The 27,382-nt window shown below is 40.2% G+C and overlaps 1 protein-coding gene across 2 annotated transcripts in view; it reads right to left on the reverse strand.

The window, feature by feature from the left end:
* Window positions 1-27,382, reverse strand: part of RABGAP1L (RAB GTPase activating protein 1 like) — a gene marked incomplete at its 5' end in the record, with an annotated part of 208,595 nt that overhangs the window by 50,270 nt on the left and 130,943 nt on the right. Inside the window, 2 exons of one of the 2 annotated variants that reach the window (XM_080348482.1) lie at window positions 4,307-4,435; window positions 21,655-21,696. In XM_080348482.1, the coding sequence (XP_080204608.1) occupies window positions 4,307-4,435; window positions 21,655-21,696 (171 nt within the window). Of the gene's footprint in view, window positions 1-4,306; window positions 4,436-11,228; window positions 11,397-21,654; window positions 21,697-27,382 lie in introns of those variants that run through there. The other variant, XM_080348483.1, reaches the window with a different exon arrangement.

Consider the following 27,382-nt stretch of genomic DNA (forward strand, 5'->3'; position numbering starts at 1 on the left):
ATATGCATGGAACATGCACATGGCAAAAAATAAAGGGAAGTTTCTTAGCCCATATTATATCATGGCATGAATTAATTCAAAATTTTCCTAAACCGTTGAATACGACCCAACAATCACCCACTGGAAAATACTACTATTATTTCTAATTCCACTGACTCTGTTCACAGAGATTTCCTTACTGGTAAATGATTGAAATTCAGATGTGGTGAGTAATCACCATGGATAATCCTTAATTTAATAAGACATTCTCTACCACATATTATATTAAATTTTCAATTAATAGGAGCTTTTCCCTTTGTATTTGCAGAGCAGTTCTTAAGGGAGAGATTGATTTTAATTCTTTTTGTTTTAAAAACAGGATGATAAAACTATTTCCAATGCAGCACCTTCCAAACCCAAGGCTTAGGTCCTGAACACAAGAGTTAGACTTAAAAGTTGTGAAATTAAGGAGAAAAAACACCAAGTGTTTTCTTGTTTGCCTACTCTAGAACAACGTCAGCTACAACTCAAGGGGGAAAAAAGGAGAGCTGGATTTTTTTGACATGTTGAATGCCTGTTCTGTTTTACAGTAATGTGGGAACAAAATAAACGCTGGAAAAGGTACTGCCAAACTACGAAACCTCGCAACACCGTGATTATATTTCCATGTTTTTATGCCTCAATAATTAGCTTCAAAACCTAATGAAAATACTTCCTGGCACTTACTGTGTGACACTTACTCTAAAAACATCTGGTGTTTAGGCTACAAATACTAATACAGAAGCGAGAAGCAGCTGAAAGACACCCAGTGCCTCATTCATACAGCAGAAAATAACAAATGTTTAAGCATCTTGTTTGGTTTTTTTTTTGAATAGAACAAGTTTTGCTGCATTCAACAAGACAGAACTACACTCAATGTAACCTCTGTGTTCCCTGGGACCTCTTCGAGTGATGATTATCAAGACTACAGTTTCCTATTTGACCACTTCAGCTCCTGCAATTATTAGCTCCTGTTTGTAAATAAATATCTTTATTATAATATCTAATTACAGAATCAGGGAATAGTTGAGGTTGGGAGTGATGTCTAGAGAACATTTTGTCCAAACCACCCCCTCGAAGCGGGGTCACCTACAGCAGGTTGCTCAGGGCTGGCTGTGATTTGAACATCTCCAGAGCTGAGGACTCCACAACCTCCTTGTGCAACCTGTTCCTGTGTCTGATCACTCCCAAAGTTCATAAATAAATAAAGAGCTTTTAAATAAATACATTATTTTATTTCAGTTGGTGTCCATTGGGCACCACTGAGAAAAACCTGGCTCCTTGTTCTTTAATTCCTCCCTGCACATATTTATATAGGTTGAGAAGATCCCCCTGGATGGCAGCACACCCTGCTGTACTTGACATAAACAATATTCCCAGCTCTCCCCTCATCCACCAAGACAGTCATCTCATCATCGAAGGCTATTAGGTTGGTTAAGCATGATTTACCCTTCATAAAGCCATGCTGATGACTCCTGATCGCCGCCTTCATTATGAGGTGATTTTCTCTTCTGCCTATGAAATATTGAATATGCCATCTCCAGACAAAGGTTATGTCCTTGTGATTCAGATTTGGCTCTCAAGGACATTCTAGTTGGCAAAAGTGAGAAAAGTTGATCCAAATAAACAAAAACTGGGGTGTCGAGTTAACAGAGTCAAGGCATCACATAATCACTCAGTAGGGATGTGTAATGCAAATACTACTGTCAGTCTGAAAGAAGTACGAATGGAAGTGTCTGCACGCAAAAGCACCAAAAGAATTCATACAGGGAACAGGTGACAAGAATGACATGTGTTGATAAACGAGGAGGACATGAGTGAGAGCAATCAAACTGGCAAAAAATGAGAAATGTTTTGCTACATCTAGACTAGAAGGCTGGCATTTTGGTGAGGCCATACTGGAGATGACCAGCCAGTCGGAAACCCACAGCAAAGCCACCACACGTCACCGGAACACTTGGCTGGAAGCCACAAACCCACCCGCCATGAGGAGACAAAGGACAGCAATGATGGGCTGAAGGCAGCAAGATTCTGAGGGAAAAGACCAGACCACAAGAACTATTTGACTCCTAAAGAGTACAAAGATTTTGCCTAAAAGCCAGTTTATTGTCATCAGTTAAGACGAACTCAAGAAACTTAGTGAGGACTTCAGAGCCACTGTCCCTCATCCTCATCACACACAAGTGATCCTGGCCAGAGAAGAGCCTTGGTGCTGGTGAGCACGTGGTTATCAGTATTGAAAGTGAGTGAAAACGGATTCATTTCAAGTAAATGGCACCCTCCCCTCCAATATGGTCTTACACTGAGTTTCCTCACATTAAGGGCCTCAAGTCTTTTGCATTTTCACAGTTTTAAATACAACCCCTGTGTTCAGAGTCTTCCCAACTTAGATTCACCTTCCTGACAATAACCTTAACTAAAGGCTCTGGGTTTCAGAACACTCTGCTTCATCAGCTTAGCTGTTCCTAGCTTAACTATCAAAAGACTGTTCAAGACACAGTTTAGGTCCTCTCTTATGTCTTATATCTGGATGGGGAATGAGCCGCATGCCCCGTGAATTCGTAGAACCCAACTCCCAGCTATGCTCCTTACAAGCATGGGGTGTTAATATAATAACACAGCAGAAGGTAACTTCAATCTTCTACTTTTCCCCATCCCTGATAGCCCCAGGTCTCGGCCCTGAGTTCTCCTTCCATTCCAACAATGCCTACTAGTCCTCGCCTACTTCTGTAACGTGTAGGAGAGCGTCTCGACTCATCTGCGCTTTTCTCTTATGGGCTGGAATCCACAATGTGCGAAATCCTGTGTATGCAGCAGATTCACTGTCAAACCCTTCATCCGCCCTCCCATTCACATCAATGAGCAGTTCAGAATTTCATTTCCTGATTTTAAAAGGCCCCATGTGCTGAACCCATACAAGACACTGTGCACTGAACATCTGCCTCAAATGCATGTCAAAATACCTCCCCTATAAAACACAGCATATACATATGTAGGCAATATAAACTGAAAAATAGCATCATATGGCACACAATATATTGCACAAGGAAATGAGAAAGGCAAGCCCAAGAAAATAGACAAATACATCTTCCAAAAAGTACCATGAGGACTTCTATTTTAACCTCCCATCAGAAAAATACACACCGAGTTAACAACATAAAGATAACTTTCCTGTATTTGTTAAGACCTTAAATTACTCATTTTCAAGAACTGAGCAAAGGACTAAATACCAAATATCAAACTGTAGGCTTTTGTGCCCAAATACTCTATTTTGGCAGCAGAATTGAAATCCCAATCAAATTTTTATAAAACATTTGCACAAATCTTCTTTTTCCTGTCTGGAAAACACATCAGTACGGCAAGCGCCCCTGTTTCACAAGAACAGTGTTTCAATCAGTATGAAAAAAGCAATTTCTTAATAAATTAAAAAATTAAGCAGCACAAAAGGAAACGAATCGATATATTGAGAGATAAGAGAAGGCAGAGCGGTAGAGGAGAATTATTTCTGATGGTACGTTCTCGGTCTACTCTTGGGCCACACCAAACACACATTTCCCATCAGAGTTCACACTCTAAGAAATAACAAGAACACTTTTTGCAAGATCACATGTTAAGCTCATCCATAGCTACGCATAACCCAATTCAAAAAATCCCAGCAAATATAGCAGATCTTTCAAATGACAGATTTATGAATCTCTGTGGCCATTTTAAACCAAACATTTCCATCCTTAAAAAATTACAGTCAGGCTCCTCTGATTTGTCATCAGTCACCACAAGCCCAAAGGAGCCCACCTTTGGACAGCACGGTGATGGATAGGGTAGAATATAAAAAGATATTCTGTCTTGGTAAGCTTGATACACAAATAAAACTAAGTTTCTGCCCCAATACAATTGGATTATACAGCAGCACTCAGCAAATAAATAGCTTCTAAGCAAAACAAATAACATCTGAGTCTTGGTTGCGTGGTTATCATACACTGGGTTAATTGGCTTAGTGTGATCATTGTTTCTAAATGAATTAATGAATTAGCGAGTTGTGGTAATTCAGTTTGTTTGATCATGCATCAGTTTTCTATTTTAATTATTAGAGGGAAAAGCTCAGAGCTTTGCTTTACTTTAAATATAAAAAGTCTGTGCACGCCTGTATGTATAAATATACAGACATATATAAAAAGTAATAAACTAATGATTTAATTTCTTTACTTTCCATATGGTACTGCCATTCTTAACGTTGCACTTTTCCTGTAAGAATTCCAGACGAATGAGGAGAAATGAAGACCATCCTTACCTTGATGTTGCAAGCTTGCTCCATCAGTCTCCTGGCGTTCTCCTCCGCTCTGTACCTCTTGGGCAACTGAACCCTGAAGAACTTTAAAGCTCCTTCAAAATCAGCTTGTAGAAGGTCCTCTTTGGAGGTCTGCAATGAAACGCAGGGAACTACAGTAAACACTGAGAACACGCAGTCATGCTCTTTTACCGGATTTGTCACTTATTGAATGCATTCCAAACCACCAATATTCACATTAGCTCAAAAACATCCTCCTTGAAATCAGCTCTCTAATCTCAACCTCATCAAACACAACGGAGGCTCAAGTCTGTGCGAGGAATCCCAGGCAGAGCAGCACAACCAGAGGACTGAACACGTTCATGTCTTTTATCCCCCTATACCTGCAGGGTAAGAAAGATTCTGGTTCAGCCTGTCAAGATGTCACTCAGGGAGCAGAAAACCAAAGATCAAGCAAACAGCAGAAACCCAGGAGAATTTATAATATTTTCTAGAGAGCTTGTGTGTTAGACCATTGCTGATTCTCATAATGCTGCCCTAAAAAGACAATGTATATATAGATATATACGGTTGCAGACATGAACAGCAGAAGCAGAAATGCATATGACTCATAAGAGGCATCAGCAAGTCAATGTGCAGAAGTCTGTGACACAATTTCTCAGGGAACACCATGCCAGAAAATGTTTTACATGCTTATTTCTACATCTCTCATAGCCCTGTACCTCTCAGCGTGGTATCAAGCCTAACAGGTCAGAAAATGTTAAACATTCCTCCCTAATCCAGTTCTGCTGCTGAGGGAGCAGTATGATTCACAGGGACAAGCGCATTCATCTTCAGATTTACCGACAACTCCACCAAGAGATTTAGCAGATATGAAACAGTAAGGCTGGGGATAGGTCCTTTAAAGGATTCCCAGAATATCAATGTCCAGACAAGACATTTAGGACATAGTCTCAAAAATGTGAATTTCAAGATCATTAACCCAGAAAAAAAAATGAACAAAACCATGTCAGCGTACAGATCGGTAGCACAGCGATGGGCGCTGCCTATCACGGTATTACTACAAATACCTGAGGAGCAGCACAGGTACCTCTGGTTCAGGTTAATTGCTGAATTAATTGCTCAAGTACCACTGCCAACGTTTTCACGTATGCACCCTCTGCTTTCTCACCAGTAACACCCTTTGTCAGTTTTTACCTTTTTGTACATGGCAGGTGTGCTACGTACATGTAGTTTCAAAGTCTGGTTCTTAACTCTGGTCTCATCCACTCAAAACCCTTTGCTGTCTCCAATGTCAGAGTTCTTTCTTGAGCCAAACACAAGAGACTGAGCCTTACACAGGCAGAACTGGGAGAAAACGCAACATTTCATACGTAAGCACTGAAGCTCGATGATACTATTATATCTCCTGGGTGTTAAATATCTTTTAAATACATAAAAATAATTATCACTGCAATGCAAAGAAAATTCTGCTTTTGTTTACGAGGCCTCCCTAAACATCCCACAAACTGGCACCACCAGTTCATTTACATGAAAATAATTATGTCTGCTATGTAAAAGCCCTGCTTAAAAGTGCAAACGTCTTGTTTCCCAAAGCAAAGGGAACTTCAATATGGTGCTGCAGATAGGGAACGGTAATACTCAAACCTAGCTCAACAAATTCCGCATTTCCACTGAAAATGTTACTGCACCCTATACAGAGGATATATAAAAAATAGCAATTTACCCAAACTTACTTTGGTGGGGGGGAGGGAGAAAGGTTTTTGAAGGGACTTTAATTTATTTACCAAACTTGGAACAGCAACATAAGTTACAGGGGTATTTTCATGGTTATCCAGTATCTCTGACAGTGGAGAGCATGAGCTGATTATTATATCATTATTACTATACTGCATACCCTAATGGGCACTGTTGTAGCAGTTTTTGCTACATTAATCACAAGGAAAGTAGGAGAAAACTCCAAATACAACTCAAGTAGCTTCAGCGTATCCATTTTGCCAGGACTGCAGCATTTTTAAGACTTTCTGTCATCAGAGCCATCCCCAGGATCTACATGATCCTCCCTTCCCTCGCAGCCAAGGAAGCTGCTGGGTCATCACTGCAGGGACGTGAGAAAAGCTGCTGTCATGATGCTGATGAGAAACGTTGGGCTTTACCAACCATCACAGCTGATTCTGTCCAGAAATCCTTGGCAGAAGGACGGTTTGGCTGGGGCTCAATCAGACAAGGCCGCTGTTGCGTTGACGGAAAGCTGCTGCAGTTGGGGATCTAATGAATCAGATCCGCTCAAGCCTTGGCAGCTACGGCCAACACATCCCTTTCCTCTTCCTCACATCATATTTCTCCCGGACGACTTACTGAGGGTAGATGTGCTTTTGCCATGCTTGAGACCAGCTCACCATTTCATAGCCATGAGGGGCTGTATTTCAGATTATCTGTGAGTTGCAGAGCGCGGTGGCAGCAGCGTGTCATGGCCAAACCCACATGGGCAACCAAGGCCCTTGGGGCCAAGTTTTGGGGGGGGGGGGTGATGTTGATCAAAAAGCAGTAAATGGTTTGAAAACCAGCTGACTTGGCAGCATTTCCCTCTCAGAGATGCTGCCACCTGTCATCACTATACACTTCAAGTAGATTTCCCCATTATATTGCAAATTTACCTTCACTGGAGACCCTCCTCTTCCAACAGAGTGACTTTAAATGTCTTACATGTTATTGCTGCTTTTCTGATGTACTTGTCTCAGTCTTTTTTGGTATTTATTTTAATTCTCTGAGGTCTCTGCTTAAATCACTATCATAACAATATTTTAACAGCTCCCAAAGAAATCACTCTTCTAAAACTATGTATGGAAACTCTTGAGTTCTCAATCCTGAAAAATCTTGAGTCAATGAAAGTCCTGTAAGAATAATGGCGAATCATGGAAATTAGACCTTCTCTGACAGAGTTTGCTGAACTGAGATTATAGATATGAAAAATTCTAAGCTATCACATTGGATGGATGGAATGGGTGGTAAAGCCCACACTGTTCAGCTCTTTCTACTTTGCTGAATATTTTTATTTCATTAAAATCATGTGTTGATCAAAAAAATCAGTTTCACTACTAAGAGCACAAGAAATCAAAGTAACATTTTGAGAGCAACATTCAGCAGTTTGTGTACTTTGCATATTTTCCGCAAATGAACCTTTTCAGGTACTGATTAAAACCAGGACGCAACATAAAGCCAGTGTCTCTGGATATATAAATGCAGTACATTTTGTTTTGTTTTTTTTTAAATAGCAATGTTGGCACTCTAAGATTCACATTTCTTGACATTTTGTGATTTTAATCAATAAATCATAAAGACATTTCCGGAACCTTTTGGCAGCTGCTTGACAGAGATTTGTAAAGTCGTTGGTTCATGTCACTCAGCGTGTGGAACTCAGGAACAACTTATTTCACTAAACCATCTGTAAGTTTAATGAACCAATAATTAAAGTTTGGCAGGTGTGTTGCATTTCTGTGCACTCTGAGACTTCAGGGCATTTTTTATTATTCTAGATATAGTTTTCAAATACTCATATTTTTGGTCAAAATATATTTTTAAAACCAGGCAAGAGAGGAAACTCATTGAGACCTATGACCAAACATCCCAACTTGACTTAAGGTTTGACTAAATATGTCCTCAAAGGTCATTCCCACATTGCTTATGCAGTTCAATATATTAATAAAATGATCTTACATGGATGAGTTGAAACTAAGGGAAAGCTGCTTCCCACAAGTACCAGCAAAGCTTTCAAGCCTAAAGATAAAGCTCTGGAAAACTGCAAATATTCGAACAACAGGAAGAGAATTTGAGAGACTTGATTTTAATTTTTTTCCCCTTTAAAGCAAATAATGTTACTACTACTTTCTCCAAAATATTTTGGAAAATGTGATTAAGACAAAGGGCAAGGCCTTGGCTTTTTTCTTTAATTTAATTTCTATGTCTTCAATTATTAATTCTGCAGTCTCATTTATTACTCTCTATATCAACTAAAACTCCTATTCCCACCTGGGAACTAATACAGCAGAAGAAATTCTGGATCAGCCACACTACATTTAATTCTTCTTCATATAGGCAGATCAAAATTACTAATTTCCAGAGAATTCTATATACACAGCATATATTTTTATACAACACCAGTGAGCACAAACTGCTTATTTTACACTTCAATGAACATGTATTAGGAACAAGACCAAGTTAGAGGCTGAGAAGAATCTGGCCCTACTCTACTCCACTATTTAATTTGCTACTGGTAGATCCAAAATATTTACAAGTATCTTCACGCTGATTTTTCAGAACATAACATTCACTCTCTAACACACAGAAGCGTGGTTTTAAGCTCTTTTAAGAAGATACGCAATGTCAAAATCAAGGTACATGAGCTACTTATCCTAACCTGACAGTTCCTCTTCCACCAGCAGAAACACCAGCGCAACGTTGCACGATGGGGTTTGTGCTGCCCTTAAACATGAGCCATGGACCAGCCAGCCAGGTTTTGACTCCAAGAGGATGAACTTGACCTTCTGGGCTGCCAAGGAGCGTGAGGGCGGATAAATTTGGGATCAAGCCTGGGAAAGTTTGGTAGGTAAAGCTCTGTGGCCGCAGTTACAGTGGCATGCGCTCCTAGCACGATACATCAAAAGGCTCCTCTGACCAGCGGCACTTAAGTCCCTTTCTTTACCCTGAAAGATCTACCATCAAACACACTTTTTTCCTAAATAAACTCTGGGCTCTCTGTATAAGCATTATGGAAAAAAAACATAGCGCACAATGAGCTGGCATCCATAAACATAGCAATAATCTTGTGTACACCCAGTAGTAAACCTCTGCTCAAATTTTCACCACTGCGTTTGTATGTAGCTCCAGACTTATAAAGATGATGTTAATTGTGCTACATAAAATAAAGATGAACGCGGATAAGAGTAAGGACAGGATCTACCAGCTTGATCCACCCAAAGGGGAGGAAAGCACAGGGAATTAGTGCTGGTTCCATTGCTCATCATCGCAGTTGGCTGATGCAGTGAGTAGGTGCTCCGATTTTTTGTCAGGGTGGCTGGCATAAAGGTTATAGATTAGATTTCTCACATAACACTACAATGACATATGTTCTGCCCATCCTACACGTTTATGCCCAAAACCACAGCAGAGAGAGAAGCTTATGCAAGTAAAAAATAATCTAGTTCCTAATTTTATGAAACATTGAGGTTTTGAAGTATCTTCAGTTCTGATTGAAGTACAAATTCTTGGTCCTCAGATGCTTCTCATTTAAAAAAAAATCGTCAGAATCACAGTCTCTCCTCCTCTACAGAAGGGTATATGCCAAAAGGCATATATGTCAGAAGAGGTATATTTAGCTAATAAAACCTGTCAGGAAATCACACTGACTCCACAAGTCAAGACTCTCTAACATGACAAGCATTATTTGTATTGTTTTGCCTTTTCCTCCCCTCTTTTTTCTTTCCTTTTCCAATAAGCAATATTATGTCATTCAATCAGCTAAGCCGCCTGGGTGCTGAAGTATCGAGATTTCCTGGTATTCTCCGTCTGAAGGGCCAGATACAAAGCCTGATTAAGTCAAGTGAAAAAGAGCAGAGTGGTTTTGTCTCTGCTTTCCTCATCACTCATCACAAACCAAATCAGAATGATCTGGCAGCAGGACGGGCTGGGTGAGCTAAACTGGAATTACCCTTACCCATACAACACGTTCAACCATGCGTTATTAGCCGCCATACCCAATTCTACAAGTGACTGTAGGGATCTAAATCTATCTGCACTTTAGCAGCAATCAGAGACTTCGTGCCTCTTTGTTTTTTAATGTCTATCCAACATCTCACAGCACAGGGATACACCAGATCGACCACATACCTTGTTTTTGTTTTACACTGAGGATCTTACAACAGGCAGAGCACATTCCCCGATGTGAATGTACTGCAGAACACATAGACAGGTTTCCATAGCACAACGCAAACGCGAGACAGGTCACTGTATATAACACAGGACAGACTGCAGAGGGAAAATATGGCAATAAAGGCACCATCTCACTAGAAAACGGGACAGGATCAGTAAAGTGTCTTCACATGCACCACATCAAAATGACACCCTGGTGTACAAGGCCATCGCCCAAGTGCAGCTCTGAGCTGGGGCCAGGCTTAGTTAGAAACCCCAGAGTAGACTCAGCTAGGACCAGGTACAGATTCCTGGATTCGCCACTGTTTTGTGGTTTTGAGCCTGCTCTGTACAGCAGTAGAAATGGGGAAACGTGCACTTTTCTGTACTCTACCATGTCACGCCAATTTCGGGCAATTTCACATGCAGACATCATTTGCTATGATGGATAAAAACACCTTTAACAGTTGATTTCCCAGAGAATTCTACACATGTATTTTAAACTTTTTTACATAGTGAAAAATCAAACATAGGAACAGTAGAAAACCAAAATACATCCACATAGCTTGAATTTTTATGAACGCTTAAAGCTAACCTTTGACATCACAAGTATAAAATTTGAAATGCTGAGCACTAATGCACTTTCCACCAGTATCTAGAGGTAAACCAGGAATGCTGCTTATTTGGAATCATTACAGGACAAAACCATTAATGAATTTAGAATTCAGATTTAGATTTTTGTTATTAGTAGTATTTTTTTCATGATGCAGGTGGGCTGTGAATCCTGGTTAAGGAGTGGCACCGATCCCCAATAGCAGCACCAGCGTCCAGCCCTCCCGAGCTAACGGCAAAAAGACAGACTCAGTGCTTTGAGGATTACGAGAAGCCGAGAGCAAAACATATGAGACCTCTCACACCTCATGTCAGTGCTGAGTCTCCTGAGCAGGGGGGGAAGCAGGTTTGGGGAGGGAAAGTGGCAAATTGGCAATGAATTAATTTCAAGAAAATGTGATCTCACCGCAAGCAGCCGAGGCACAAATAGGCGATGCCCCATTCCCAGAAGTTCCAGCACCCGACATGCATACTCATTCACCAGCTTGCTCCTCTCGTCATGCATGTCCTGGGACTTTTTGACAGGTGGGGTGAGCTTGGCAGCTGGGGTTTTGCAAGGCACCCCTTCTTCCATGAGCAGCAAGTAGTAAGTATCCAGAGTGAGAAGAACAGGCTTTGAACCGCAATTTCCAAAAGTGCAAGAGGAGGAAAGCCAGCCTCAGATCTCTGGAACGGGCTGGGTTGGCCGCCTACAGCAACGCCCGTCGTCTCTCAGAAAGGGAAAAGCATCTTTGCTAAGAATCTAGGAAAAATATGATCCACCGTGCTGGCTCAGCCAGAGTCCAAAGTAGATTTGAAAAACAAACCAAAGAAAACATGGATCTAAAAATGTACCTAAAAAGCAGGAAAATGGCAGAAAACAAGCGCAGGAAAGCTCGGATGGGAGAAAAGCAACGGAGAGCTCAGTGCCTGGAGATGCGTGTGCCAGCAGCCAGCAGCAGCAATAAGAGCAATAAAGCCAGGGCAGTTCCGAAGCTGCAAAGAGAAAAGGATGAGCTCATTGCAATCTCTGATTCGTGACAAGCGTGGCGGCTGCCGCTGCTGCCTCTCGCCGTGAATCAGTAATGAAGGGGTAGGCGAGGAGGGGGCTGGGAGGAGGAGGAGGGGGTGACTGAGCATGCAGGGAGCGTCTCGGGGGAGAATGCCGTCATGAGAAGCCAATAGTGAGCGGCTGGACAGCCGAGCTCCCCTCCCCGTCTACCTTCCATCAATTCAGCCGTGAGGGCTTTTGCTGTTGAATCACAGGCTTACGGTGTATGAACTGCATCCTCTGACGTTTCGTGGCGAGGAAGAAACCGGCCTGCTGGCTGATATAATGATTTCTGTTCGATCCGGTTCTGAATAATGCAAATAGAGAGTCAGTGCAGGCCGGACAGCAGCGGGGAGGGCAGGAGAGCCTCATCCCTCCTGGAGGATGAAGGCGAGAGGGGCGAGGGCATCGCCCTGGGCTGCTGGTGATGCTGAGAAGCCTCAGGCCTGCTTTGCACGGCTAGTGCAGGACTGAATTAAATAATTTAAACCATGATCACTTCCAGCGCTGCGTTCTCGGGAGGCATTTCTAAATCTGGAGACGACGGGCAGGGAGGGATGATGTCAGCAGGTGCATCTGAATGGATTCTAGGAATTGTTTGTGAGGAGAACGCTGTGATGTGACACCTCAGACTGCCTCGCATCGCTGCCATGCAGGGACCGGGCTGGGCGCCTCCGCCAGCTGGGGATTACCAGCAGGCATTACCTCATATTTCCTAGGTCTGTGTTTTAGAAAGCACATTTTTATGCTGCTTCATCTTTGAATTGCCTGATTATAAAGTGGGCTATATAACAGAACAATACACGCTTCCGATGGCAGCAGACAGGAGTATTCCATACATATCTAACATACAGAAAGGTGGTAGTTTAAAATGCAGTGAGGAGCTCTACAGATCTAAACCACACTAATTGCAAACACTCCTGCAAATAAGGTCTGAAAATAATTTGTCTAATGTGTAAAGAAAAATCATGTTTAGTTAAAATACTAATGCAAAGTAAAATTCCAGAGCATGCGGTCATCGAAGGGAAATATTAAACGCATTCATGAGTAGCCAAAATAAGACAATCATTTTAAGTTACTGTGAACAATCCTAGATAAGTACTGGAAAAAGCAGAGAAACTTAGAAAAATACACTGATTGCCTTCAGTCTGATACACCAGCCATAGTGGACTCCTGTTAAATACCAGTACATTTTATTGGATGAGAATTTTAAATATGACGTTACTACCAAAAGTAGCCCCAACCACACAGGTCGTCTTGGCTCCTGGTGACACATGAAGCAGGGGAGAAAATAGTTAAAGCAGAATCAGCAGGAGTCACAGGTCAAAGATGACAGGTAACGACAATGAGACCTCAGCTATTTATCCTATGGCCATATGGGATTTAAGTCAACTGAAGCACCTGCAAATTTTTTGCAGTAGTGAATTAGCTATTTAGTGCAGGTAGCCTTCTGAAAGCTGATTAAGTAGCTCAGGTGGTGAAATGCTATTTTGCGGATGAAAACCTTCCGTATGGACTGGCTCTCGGAGCAGGGTGGAGGCTACAGCATCTGTCTGGGCTGAGATCAGGGCTATTTCCTGAGGAAAAAGAAACCACAACCACCACACATCTCATTCCAGTTTAAGATTATAGCGAAGACTGTGATGGGAACTCTCCCACACTCTCCAAACTCCCTCAGCACGCAGTTCCAGAGATTCTGGTTTGATACCTCGTTTGTTATTACATGCATAGGTAAACACCACAAGACTGATCATTTATCCATCACTAGTTAAATTTTCAGCTTATCACACTGTGTGTCTGTACAGCAAAAGGGTTTCAAGGAAAGGAAGTAGCTCTCTGTATTTCTTCTGAATTTTTCAACTGTTTCCATCTAATTTAAACGCAGGCTGGTAAATATATTCCACAAACATCAGGTTCTATCTTCAATGTGTGAATGAAAACATTACTCAAAACATTAAAAAAGAAGTAGAAAACCTTAAGTTCTGCCTTGCATAAATCAGACTTTAATAAGCTAACTCTCGTCCTCACAGAAATTCAAGTTTGGCTCATTTTGGGTAACGTCTGAGCTTACAAAAAATTGCATGAAGTGATTATTAAATCACATCATTAATTCTAGAAAGTCATCATAGGATCCAGTAGTCAGAGGTTAAAACCAGATGAATTCAGGTTATAAACAGGGTGCAAATTTTTAGGAATGAGGAAAATTAACTATAGGATTAGTTTCCCAAGAGATGTTGTCTATTGTCATCATTATGATTTTTCCATCAGGCCTGGATTTCTTGCTTAAAAAGAAGTCTCTAAAATTAAAAAAAAAAAATAAATTCCAAGGCTTGACAAAACCCCCCTTAATTATCAGCTGAAATCCAATGGTCCCTGCTCTTCAGAACTCTTTTCATACAGCATAACAGTGAACCATCATTCAGATTTGTAGTTTGAGATTGTTTTATACTCTCTACCGTTCTTAAATAATCCACACCCTCACTGAACACTGCATCTTATTTTTATCCACATCTGCCCAGAAACTGTGACTTTTCCTTGATGTAAACTTCAATTCCCTGATCCATGCCCTTGCATTACTGTCCTGCATTCTTCAAAAGGGCCTGAAGTCAACTTAAGAACTAAAAATGGTCCAAAAGGCAATAACTTGTACACTAAGTAGAAAATCATAGGGTAAACACGTATTATTCGCGGTTTGGCTTCCATGTCACACACTATCTGGTCTTTAAGTACAGTGACATTTTCTTTTCAACCTTCCTATCCATCAAACGTCTGTTTGCAGTTAAAATCTGCCCAGCTGTACACAGCTGATGTCCACTGAGCTCAGTGGACATCAATGGCAAAATATTCTCTAAGCAAATAAAACCATATAGGATATGACTTGAAGTTATCTATGTTTTCTGAATTCTGTAGCAAACCACCAAAGATCCTGATGGGGAGTCCTTTGTACATCTCTGTACTTTACAATGTACCAAATTAGAGGGACATAACTATATAACATAAATAAATGTCCTGAGCTTTGTGTTGACAAGAAGAGCAAATTTTTACGGGAATGTACTGAAAGGTTGGTACAGAGATAAACTAAACATTTTCAGAATTGCTGTATCAATTGCTAATTGATCAATGCTTATTTATCATAACATCTCTCTTTTGTATGTCAGCTGCTAAACAAAAAGAGGACTTGGATTGCCTGTAACATTTCAGTGGCAAAAAGTCACTGACTTTGGAAAGTTTAATAGACTTTAAAACTGGAAGAACAAAGAAAGTTCTCCTTCAAGTTGATTCCTATGAAAGGGTAAGACAAATTCTGTACCAGAACAGCTCTGGATTATCCATACGAATTACATCACGGCCACAATAACAGCTTCACCTCTTACCTTATCAGAAATTACTTTGTCCTTTCTGTTCTTCAGGTCTAATCACAACTGTGTAATCTGATTTAGTGAAGTTTACATCTTAGTCATTATTAGAGAGAACACGATAAACCAATATATTTTCACAGTAGATTCCATCAGAGATCTGTGCTGGGGTCGCGCTGGTTGAACTGTTCTTAAATGGCTTGGAAATGAGAGTGAATTGGGAGGTGACGGTGTTTGCAAATGCTACTGAATAATTCAGGGTTTTAAAGACAGGGGCTTACAGTAAAGAATTGCAGAAGAACCGTAAGAGACTGAGTGACTGGGCAACAGTACCGTAAATGAAAGTCAATGTAGATAAATGTAAATGGATGCATATGGGGAACAGCATCAATTTTACATATCAAAAATAGACTCTGAGCCGACAATTGCTGCCCAGGAATGAATCTTGGAATTACCGTGGACAGTTCTAAGAAAATACCAGCTCAGTGCACAGCAACAGTTAAAGTAAAGAAAATGAAAGTAATTAATAGGAAAGGAGTAGAGATCTAAAAGAGAATGCTATTATTCTACAGTACAACTCCATGATGCATTTTCATATTTGATATTGTGCATTACTCTGATCCTCCCATCTCAAAAAGGAGATAATGGAGACTGATAAGTATTTTATAAGAGGGAATAAGGCTCCTGAGAGCTTCCAAATGAGGAGACAAAACACAGATTAGGATTATTAAGTCAGGAAAATAGATAGTGATGAGACATCAGTAGACCTATAAAATCACGAGTGGTGGAGAGAAAGTGAAGAGCTGCCAACTGTCCAAGATGCCCTCAATTACAGAAACCTCACAGGCTTGGTGACAGGTTCAAAGCAAACAAAATGATAATTAAACCGAGAAAAAACTCTGTGGCTACTAGTTTACAAGTGTTCAAACCTGTGGAATAATAATCCGTACAACGTTATTAAACATGAGACACTACTGCTTTCTCAGAGAGTCTCCAAGACGCAAATTGCCAGAAGAAAAATAAAAGTATTAATGCCCTGTTCTTACAGTCTTTCCCACGTATCCACTGCTGGCAAAGAAATACTGGGGTAGATAAGCCTATAAGTCTGATCTGGAATGACTCTTTCTATATTTTAATTTATGCCAATGACACACTTTAAAAAAGTCTCCCACAGAATCACATTTGCTAGTTACAAGAATCACAGAGAGGATATTGGGGGAAAAAATAAATTATATCTATCTATCTATCTATCTATCTATGTATCTCAGTTTAACTATTCCTCTTACACTGCTTGTTTTCACCTGACTGATAAATCTTGTTTCATTACTTGCTGTTACAGCTTGAACTCTTTGGCTTTTTACTTTTTCGTTTTCTTAAAAGATGACGCTGCTTTTTAAACACCGACGCTCCAGGCCAGGTAGCGGCAAGCAGTAATTTCGGAAGCAGGTGATAAAGGGAGGCATAATCTCAAGGGAATTACACTGGACACTTTGGTTTACACTGCAAACCACACAGCTCCCTGGAAAAATAGGTATATGACATAGCCATGAACAAACTTCCAGACCTGGGCTGGCTCCCAGTCCAATTCAAGAGATAAATGATGGACAAAATCTGACACAGGTTAGGTTGGATGCCTGTCTAAAGAAGATAATGTCTTGGAAGTGAAAAAAGAAAAGCTACCATTCACTATATGTTCATTAAGAAGTTAAACATAAATGCATACAAAAGTACAGCAAAATTTTATTCAAAATCTGTACTCTTACAGAAGTCTGCATCTACGGTGGTGAAATATAGTATTGGTGGAACCCCCTGGCTAGTCTGCAATACTATTTCACACAAACGTACGAGAACAGGACAATCACCAGAGTTATGACACCAAATTGATTTTTTAGAAATAGGAAGCACAACATTCATACAGAGAACATAATATGACCTCTCTTAAAGGTCCAGTCACTCACCCCTAAAAAGATAAATACAGAATAAAGGAGATGCAGAAGAGAATTACTAAGATACTCTAGAGTTCAAGAACACTCGGAATATTGGTTTATTTAGTAACCAATATGAATGATACCTATAAATAATTCAAGGTGATAAACAGCAACATGAGTGTCGCTGGAAGGGGACTATTTAAGATAAAGGACAATGCTGAGTAGAATAATGGAAAATGATCAGTAATAAATCTAGACTGGAATAAGGAGAATGGCCTTCCAGCTGCAATACTGCTGCTGTTACTAGTTTTTGAAACGGATGTCGTGTCACATAATGGCATAATAGAACAGAGGAGCATTTCTTTTGCCCAGGAGGTCCTTCCCAGTCCAGATACAGAATGATATAAAGATAAAAAATAATCCTTCTTATCAAATACTTCTGTATCAAATACTGAATTTCATCACATCTGCTGTCCTTGCCACTGGACCTGGCATCCTTCTCCTTAATCTGTTGGGCACAGACTGACAAAGAGCGTTGAGAGTGAAAAGCGGCAACAGAAATAACCAAGAAATAAAACTGTCTTGTTTAGGTAATATACAGTTATCACTTGATAAGTTGTAGCAATAAGGGTTGTGAGTACTTATAACCACTGTTAGAAATGCTGCTGCTATTCACCTGAGTTCAAGGAATGATATATAAAAGTACTGTTTTTAAGATAATACATGTACTGAAGTGAATCTCTGTAAGGCAAAGATGCACTGGCTGGGCAACACAAGCAGTAACAAATATATTATTGTTTCTATCTATTTTCTACCCATTTAAATATGGATATTATATACCTTCCTGATCAAAACTATGGCTTCCCTCTGGCATTAAGCAATATGATTTTAGCGGTCACCCAGATGAAAGCTCAACAAACCAAGTGTCGACCTTGTGTTGCTCCGAATCACACTCCATGAGCAGATGAACCCTCAAAAAGAATGTCTGGATGTGGATTTATTTTGAAACCCCATGGTTCACTCTTGCATACTCCTCCCTGTCCTTACAGTAGTGAGCAAGTACAACAACAGTTAATCTAGAGCCTGATTTCTTCACAATCACGTATCTTAATATTCACCTCGGTTTGGTAATTCCAAAATAAAAGCATGCGTTTAGCTGGTTTTGCTAATGTAGCAAGATCAGAAACAAAAGATTAAGGAAATAATTACTGAAATATTAAAATATGAAAAAAAAAATATTCTTGATTTTTTTTTTAGCGTTGTGAACATTTTAATGCTTACTTTTAAATTTCCAACAAAGAAATCAAGCAGTTGATGCCGAAGGGGACAGGACATGCTGGTGCCAAAATGGGACACTCTCCTCTGTCATTCTCAATTAATGGTCTGATTTAGGATTTTATAAATCAAAATACCAATTCTGTTTGCCGAGTTGTTCTAAACCCGGGTTTTCTACGCTGCCTTTTCCAACACTGGAGTTCTTTTCACAGCCCAGAGCTTCACTATACTTTCTGCTGCTCAGAAAATGAAAGGCGAGGGATTTGATTTTCTATCAGCTCAGTTTACTAAACGTTAATTCAGGTGCAGTCTCTCCACGACGTAACTGCGTGATTAATATCCAAGTGTAAAATACACTGCCACCAGCTGGAGAGCTGACCCATGAGCACACTGTGGAGTACGCGAAAAGCACTGACATGCATTAGAAAATACAACACTTGGATGCTAGAGAAAGAAAAGATCGTGCTTTTCCTTTGATAAGAAATCAGATTAATGCCCTATTACAAATTACGGTCTCCGTAGCTAAAGAGGTTTAATCCTCTAGCTGCTCATTGCTACAATCATACTCGGAATGTGGGAAAGGGAAAGGATTCCCCTTGTGGCTTAAATACATGTTTATTTTCCAAAGATGACTGCATCAAGATGTCTCGGGTAATTGGTCACAGAAGTAGTGCTGTCATTTCAAAACTAACGAGCATTCACTTGGAATAGGAGCAGCTGGTTGTAACAGTGAGAAACTGCATGGAGTAAAAGGAGTTCCAGAGAAAACCTTCTATTCTGCTGCTTTTAATGAGGGACTATGAGGCACAAGCTTCACAAAGCAGTGAGGAAAACAGCATTTGTACAGCGAAGATTCCAATGTTCCACTGGTGACGGATTCCCTCATCCAAATTGAAAATAATCACAAAGATTGCGGATGAGAGAATAAATGCTCTGTTTTAACAAAGAACAAACCCTTAGGAGTGGTTTTCACTCTCTTCAGAATCAGAGAGAAACAAGAAACGCATGTTTTTTAAAGTGGTTGATCTGTGGCACACACATTCAATTTCTCTAATTTAAAAAGACAGGTATGCTAAACCATTTTGTTTCTAATAATTAGGACTGATCATGAGTAGGAAAAAAGATTACTTCAGGTCTCAGAGTACAAAATTATTTTCCTCCCTAACAGAACAGCAATTCCCACTGACAGCAAATCACACGCTGATTCGATGGTCCATAACCATCAGCTCCACCTTTGTACCAATATGGAACTGCGCTCTTATGTGAGTGTTTCCGACTTGGAATCTTCTCTTACTTTATTTCCCTTATACTTGTTTTTGACTGCAATACAGAAACACTTTCTCAGGACACCTCCCCTACCATTTTGAGCCCATTACTGCCGGAACAGTCATATATGGCATATTGCATATATATATGTGTGTGTGTGTGTGTGTGTATATGTGTGTGTATATATGTGTGTGTGTGTGTGTGTATAATAGAAGAACTGATATAAGGAGAATTAAACCCCCTTCTTAAAACTCTTAAAATTAGAAAATAGTTATAATAAGACTGACAAAATACTGTTTTGAATTTTCTTCTTCTTCTGGAATAGCCAAAGAGAAATGTTCACCTGGATAAACAGCATGTTGTAGATCATATACCAAATGAACAAGATTGAGCACTTTCTGTTCAAGGAAACTGGGTTAATCATTCAATGCAAAGGAAAACCCCTATTTGCAACAGAACATCCATGAGTTAAGGCCTTATTTTAGTCCTTTGCAACCCTCACCATGTTTTCTAAGCAGTTGTTCTGCTGCTCAGCTCAGCTGAACCATTCAGACCAGCAGCAGCAGGAACCCTGAGGTGTTTTAAGATCTAAAAGCTGGTATTTCTACCTCTTTTCAGAACCTGTTCCTGCTCCTGTGGCAGCATTACCTGTTGCATGTTGCTTGGATGTTAAGTTTGCTTCTTTACTATCTATCATGCCATAACCTCTTAGATTTCCCTTTAGCCATAGTGGTCTTAAACCCAGAAGAATAACAAGCCCCCATAGTTGCAAAGAAAAGATGAAACAGGAAGAAAACAGCACACACTTCCCCTCGCTTCTTACAAATTTATATTTGTGTAGAAGCACTTCCCAGGAACATAAATTAAACAAATTCCCTGTTTATAGGTGAATGCATTTCATACGTATACTCATGTGTCATAGAAAGTCACAACACCATTTGACACATTGTGTTAGTGCAAAACACAAGTTATTTCGGACATTTCTTTACCATAACACTACATACTATCTCATATCTACACTGATGTACTTCACTGAGGTTACTTACCCTTAAATGAAAATATATGTGTTTTGAAATTTTCAATTGCTCTGTTCGCAGCAGCAGCATATATATATATATAAAAACATATATACACATACGCACTCTTGGTGTGGAGCATTTTTGCTGTCAGACTTTGTGCTACAGAAATTGAGTCTCTGAGAATTATTCTTTACCAAACAGCTCAACTAGTAGCTGTTTGCTGGGAACACACGCTGGAGGACAAGCAACAGTCAGACGATACTGGTCGGTGCCCATGTTATAGGGTGGTTGTGTCAGGAGTGACAGGCTGCTCTACCCTGAGCTTTAACCTAAATTATTGAGGTCAAATTACATTCCAAAAAAAGGAGTCATTTCAAATTCCACAGCACGTGCCTGCACGTGGACCAGATTTCAATCAGCGCCAACCTGTGGAGGTTAATGTAAGTTAACTTGGAACTGTGTCACTGGCATCAAAAGGGCCAATGCTTTACCTGTAAGTTAATGGGTTTATTTAGGTAAATTCTGTGTTGCAGCCAAAGGCAGAAGTTCCTCATATTATAAAATCCTTCTATTCCTCTCCTGACATTACAAATACATTTGATACTAAATAATATCCGCTCACATTTCTTAAGTATTTATATGAAAGAACCCAGCCACAAAACAATTATGCTGTGGAATGGAAGTTGTTTTCTTAATAGTAATTACACATGAGACATTTAAATCCTTAGACTGCACTCGTTCCAGGAACTTTATGACATGATTAACTTTAATAAAAACAGATCTACTGTAAGCACAGTTTTGAAGACGTCTGTATCCAAATAGAGGATATTTCTCCTCTGTTCCTTCCTCCAGAGGTACCACTGTTATTGTTCCCTTAGACATGATATATTAAGCTATGAAAATATTCCCTACAGTTTATTAAAATACAATTTAAAAACCTTCTAATCAATTGACTTACCTTTAAAAGAGCCAAGGCTACGTGGAAGATGATGTTCATACCCTGAAAATAAGAAGAAAAAGACTTCAGTCAGTCCCAGCATACAAATCTCTTTTCTCCGTTACTTATCTCCACGTGGCATCGTAACGAGATGCTGCAAATCCCCAGGGAATGCTTCTCTTTTCCTTGCTACACTTCAAAGTTCAGCATTAAAGCCCCAAAGCAGTTTCCAAACTCCCGGCCGGGGAACATGACGGCTCTTCGGAGCTTTTGGAATCTCACTGTTCAATCCATTGGTTGCTCTGTGTGTGACGGGACATCCCTCCATCGTTTCATACCCGTCAATGCTGGTTTTCATGAACGGTGCAGAATATTGTAACAAGCAGAGCATCAAGAGAATGTAATAAACATTCTAGTTGATAGGATTTTTGCCAAGTAACTGAGCTTAGCTTTGATTAATCACGTACAATCTTTCATGCTTAAATTAAAACAAAACAACAACAAAGAAAGCCACACAGACACACAAAATCAAGTACAAAATACACCTCTTTTCTGTTCTCAACCAAAAATCAAAACCATTTCATAGGTCAGCAAACTGATGTCTATATCAAATAGTCTGCTTTCTAGTTTATAAAAGCTGGCAAAACAAGTGCAAAGAAATCTATTTAGTAAATAATAAAATGGCAACGTCTGATTATTTTTTAAAAAATCAAAGAAAGCAAAAACCACTCCACTGATTTACTACAGAGGGGTGGAAAAGGCTACATTTTCACTTGTTTTATATAAAAATATGAAATACCACTTCTCTGCTCCTATTCAACTTCTTCTCATTTTGACGACTAAGACCTCAAGATTTTTTCAGAGGAAAGTGCCCTGAATGAGGCTCCTTTGGAGCAGCCTGAATGAAACCGCTCCTGGGGTCCCGTTTGGAAATGCAGCCCGGGCAGCCTTTACTGATGGAAGAGACTCTCCGAATTTTGGTTATTTTAGATTACAAATGCCTTTGTATTCATCCAAATATGAAAAATACCATGTTTGCTGTATTATGTACTTTGTGTTCAGACTGTTTTCCTAGATTGTATTTTACAAATCTTCTTGCCTGCCTGATAATCACGGCATGATAAATCTTTACTTACAATGTCCTTCAGAGCTTGTATCTAAAAGTGACTCAACAGATTTGCACGCAAGTGATACAGTCACCACAATACAAATTGTTGTGGGGTAACAGGACTTTTTGTAAAGGAATTTTCTCCAAGAAATTTCTGCTTCTGCAATTGAGTATTTTTCCAAACTTCTTCCTGAAACCCAGGATCATATTTCTGTAAAAATCGGCTTTTATACAAATCTGCAGAGACTTTTCAGAGGCATCCTTGGGAAGAAACTGTCTTTCTTTTTTATATGGATAGGATGTCACCTTGAAGGGATTCTACCATTAATGACTCTTGGAAATGCTACGACATTACACATAATGAATACTGCAACATTCTGTGAATTACTCTGCAATTCGATGCATTATCATTATGGTAACAAACCGCCTTTTTCCACTAGAGGTCACAATTGTAGCAAGACTGAACTTCAGCTCATTTAGATGAAGCTCTTCTTCCAAACGGGATAACAAATATTTCAAGTACAACAACAGTTGTATTGCTTTTTATACCTAATTTTAATAGAAGAATGGCTGGTTGTGAATTTCAGACATGACGCTGATAATACTGGAGCACCAGCAGTGGAAAATGAAGTTTATAGTACTCTCAGTTTTATTCCAAGTATCAATCTGAAGCCCCCAGTTAATTCCATACAGTCATGACATTAACAACTTCCACTTCCTACCAGGGAGGATTTGGTATGAATGTACACACTATAAATAAGAGTAATAACTACAAGCCAGCACACATATTGTCTTTTCTTTTTAACTAACTGGTTGATCCAATTTTATTATTTTCTCACTAGGACCACTATGTGCAGCTGTGGGATTATGAGCAATTAGTGTCCTGTCTATTTTATAGCACTATAAGGAAAAAAAAAACAACCAACCAAACAAAAAACACACAAAAAACCCACAACCAACCAACACGCAACACACCCAGTTTCCATTTATTTTCTATATTTTTTTCTGCCCTGCCTGAAACTCACATCATTTCTGAAGGCCAAGTAATCCAGCTCTCCCTTGGCACTGTTCTTACATGATCATTCCTCAAACAGATAGCAAAACCTCCTGCCTTGAGGATCTTTTTTTGCCCCACCAGGCAAGGGGCAGCTCACGGGTGATTGTTTTGTACCATGGGCAAGGCTATTCTGCCTTAGCCAAGTTTCATGGTTATGATTACGAACAAGAAGGCTCAGCTCATTTTTCCACAATCCCTTCTATAAAAACCTACTTCATTTGCCACACGCTGATTTATAAGATTCAGCTTAAACTTCTTAATCTATTTTAGAACAAGGACCAAAAATACCAATGTGCACCAGACACATAAATCATGGCTTGTAATGTCCCTCCAGCAATTCTATAATGGAAACATGAAAGTACATACAAATCATCCACAGGGGGAAAGAGAAGGGAGTCCATATTAAATAAGTTTTGGATAATTACTTTTTAAAATCAAAGGTCATCTGTTTAACTAGGCATTTGGAAATAAATGCTTTAATATCATGCAGATTTCATCTTAATGTTCTAAAAAAATTTGCAAATCTGGAAGTTGTTCATAATTACCTAAACAGTTGTTATTTTTTAATATAAACCAGTCAGAGCTAAAAATATACGCTTACTAGACAAGAACTGTGCTAAGAGCACAGGAATGGTTAAGGGCTTGTCATCACGTCACATCGCTCCTCAATGATGTGGCCATTCTCTTGGTTTTCAACCTGAGAGGCTTTGCTGCTACTGAGTGAAGGAAGGAGGAGTTGCAGCCTCAGAAACATGAACCTCCACCCAGCCTGCAATTGCCCTTCTGCACAACACCAGCAGGTTCTTTGACAGCCTCTCCTAGAGCCTCATCTGCCCAGTTCAGCACCTGCACAGTGTCTTTTTTATTTTCCAACAGATGTTAAATTTAAGACGCCTCTTAATCTTATGTAGAAGCCTTGAGTGTTTTAGCAGACCTCATTAAGCTCAGGAGTTCTGGAGAAGGAACAAGCCCATCCCAAAGCAGACGAGTCTTTAAGAGATCATTAACAAGATTTTTAAAAGATCTTTAGAAGGGTGCTGTGTCCAGCTCCGAGTCCTCAGCACAGGTGTAGAGGTTTTGACTGTGGGGTGACAATAAAACTGTGGTAGATTAATTGGTAGCCCCCTCTTCTCACTCAGGACAGGCAATCGGAAGGGAAAGAAGGACAGAGAGAAGAGAGTTGGAAGAATTAAAAATGTTTTCCTAATGCTACTAATAAGAATAGAGAAAATAATACAAAATATACAAATCCAATCTTGAAAATCCCAGCAACTGCAGAGCCGGCACCCGAAATCCGGGATTGGACTCTGCAGCCAACTAGAGCTGTATTCAGTCTGTCACTAGGGCTCAGTTCACAGGGATGACTAGTAAGGTCCTCTCCTAATGTTGACATAAGGAAAAGGGACGAGATCCTCGTGATCTCCCACTTTTATACGAAGTACTCACATGAATGGGATGTTATACTCCATTGGTCAGTTTCTTGGTCACCTGTTTCTTGTTGCCCCTCTCGCGAGATGTGCATCAATTGTTATCAATAACCTCGCATTCCATTGCTATGTTTACCAAAACATGTATCTGGTTTTCCAGGAAAATGCAACCAATATGAGAGCTTTAGCTGACAGGCAAATTCACTAAAAGAGAAACTTGTTTTTAACAAAACCAGGACAGACATGGACCTGTTGGAGAGGGGCCAGAGGAGCCACAGACGTGATCTGAGGCTGGAACAGCTCTGCTGGGAGGACAGGCTGAGAGAGTTGGGGTGTTCAGCTGGAGAAGAGAAGCTCCAAGGAGACCTTACTGTGGCCTTTCTGTACTTAAAAGGGGTCAATAAGAAAGATGGGGACAGACTTTTGAGCAGGGCCTGTTGCAACAGGACAAGGGGTGATGGTTTTAAACTAATGCGAGGACATTCAGGCTGGACATGAGGAAGGAATTTTTGCCCCTGAGGGTGGTGAGAGCCTGGCCCAGGTTGCCCAGAGAGGTGGTGGATGAACCATCCCTGGAGACATCCCAGGCCAGGCTGGACGGGGCTCTGAGCAACCTGAGCTGGTGAAGATGTCCCTGCTCATGGCAGGGGTGGGACTCAATAAGCTTTGAAGGTCCTTCCAACCCGAACTATTCTGTGAACTCTTGACTACTCTGCAGTCAAGATGGTAAGTTAAGGGTCAAGAAAGGGAAAAATTTAGAGTTTGTGCTGTTGTACATCCTCCTTATGGCTCCTGCTGACTGCCACGCTGATTGTTCTCTGTCCTATAAAGACCTCCATAGGGCAGCACTTACTCAGAAGAAAGAGCACAGTTTTGGAGAAGAACCCTTTTACACCTACTGGGATGAACACTCACCACCCAGCAGGTCACCGTTTAACTCACTAAGATTGGGCTTCACAGAAACACGCACTTGTTGGGATGAAATGTCAAAAGACGGTCACTTCCAGCAGAGTTTGTAGCTAACATTGTCATGGGCAAAACAGCGAAAGTACATCTCGTAAGACCATAAAAATGAAACACTTCAACGGCAAATGATACATGTGCACTGAAATTAAGGCTGGCTGAAAATAAGTGGGAATCTCATTATGGTAACCCTATTCTAGTGAAAGATTTTCACAGTTCTTTAACCCCCTCTGAGGCCAAGATTCCTTCTGCACATAGAAGCTCTCTTTGAGGAGTCCTCAGTTTGAGTCCCTCTGCACTTTGATACAAAATGACATTCAAAAAGGCCTGAAAAGATTAGGAACAACAGACAGCAAACAGAGAATGGTAAAAATCAGATTTTGTACTATCCAGTTTGTATTCAGTGAGACCTCTGTGCCAGAAAGGATGCTCGTGGTTTCCTTTAGAAGGGAAGAGGTGTATCTATCCATCTGACCCAGCAAATCTACCCAGAGATTGGAAAAAAAAGGAGTTACAGGGCAGAAACTGGAACTGGCAAAGGTCAACAGCCAAGTGTGTAGCTGACACAAGAGTCAAGCCAAACTATTAAATCAGCTAGTGCCTGGACACCATTTGCATGGGGGACAACCGTGCAATTTATCTCCTGTTTTAAAGCTTCTCTTTAATGACGGAAGCCTTGGGAGAAGGTAGGGTGTATTAAATACTGGCACTTTTCCCTCTCCAACCCAGACCATCTGACAGACCTTCCTCTGGTTACAGGGCATCATTTTCACAAACAATAGGAAATGAATCCCTTAAAAATATACAGAAAATTCATTTAAAGTCAGTGCCTTATCTGTGGTTTTGCTCCTAGGTATGCATGACATGTACGAGGAAAAAGTGAAGATCCCGATACAATATTCACTCAAGTTCAGCACCAGGTAAAGAAGATAAATGTGAAAATCAGCTGAGCAGCTCTTCAAGGTCTGAGAAGTCTCAAGGCTCGCATGATGTGCAATCAGGAGAACAAGTTAATCTGTTCCAGCTTTCTAACAAGTGAATTTTTTTTTTAGGAGAGATTAGCTATTCAGCTGAAGTTAATTTGACATTGTTTCATAATTCGAAAGTGTTTCATAATTATGTGTTCAGTTGCACACTCTTTCAAAAGAGCTACAGAGGGTAATTGGGGTTACAAACTCTAAAGGAGAATTAAAA

This window comes from Nesoenas mayeri, assembly GCF_963082525.1.
Source record: "Nesoenas mayeri genome assembly, chromosome: 8".
Classification (NCBI taxonomy): domain Eukaryota; kingdom Metazoa; phylum Chordata; class Aves; order Columbiformes; family Columbidae; genus Nesoenas; species Nesoenas mayeri.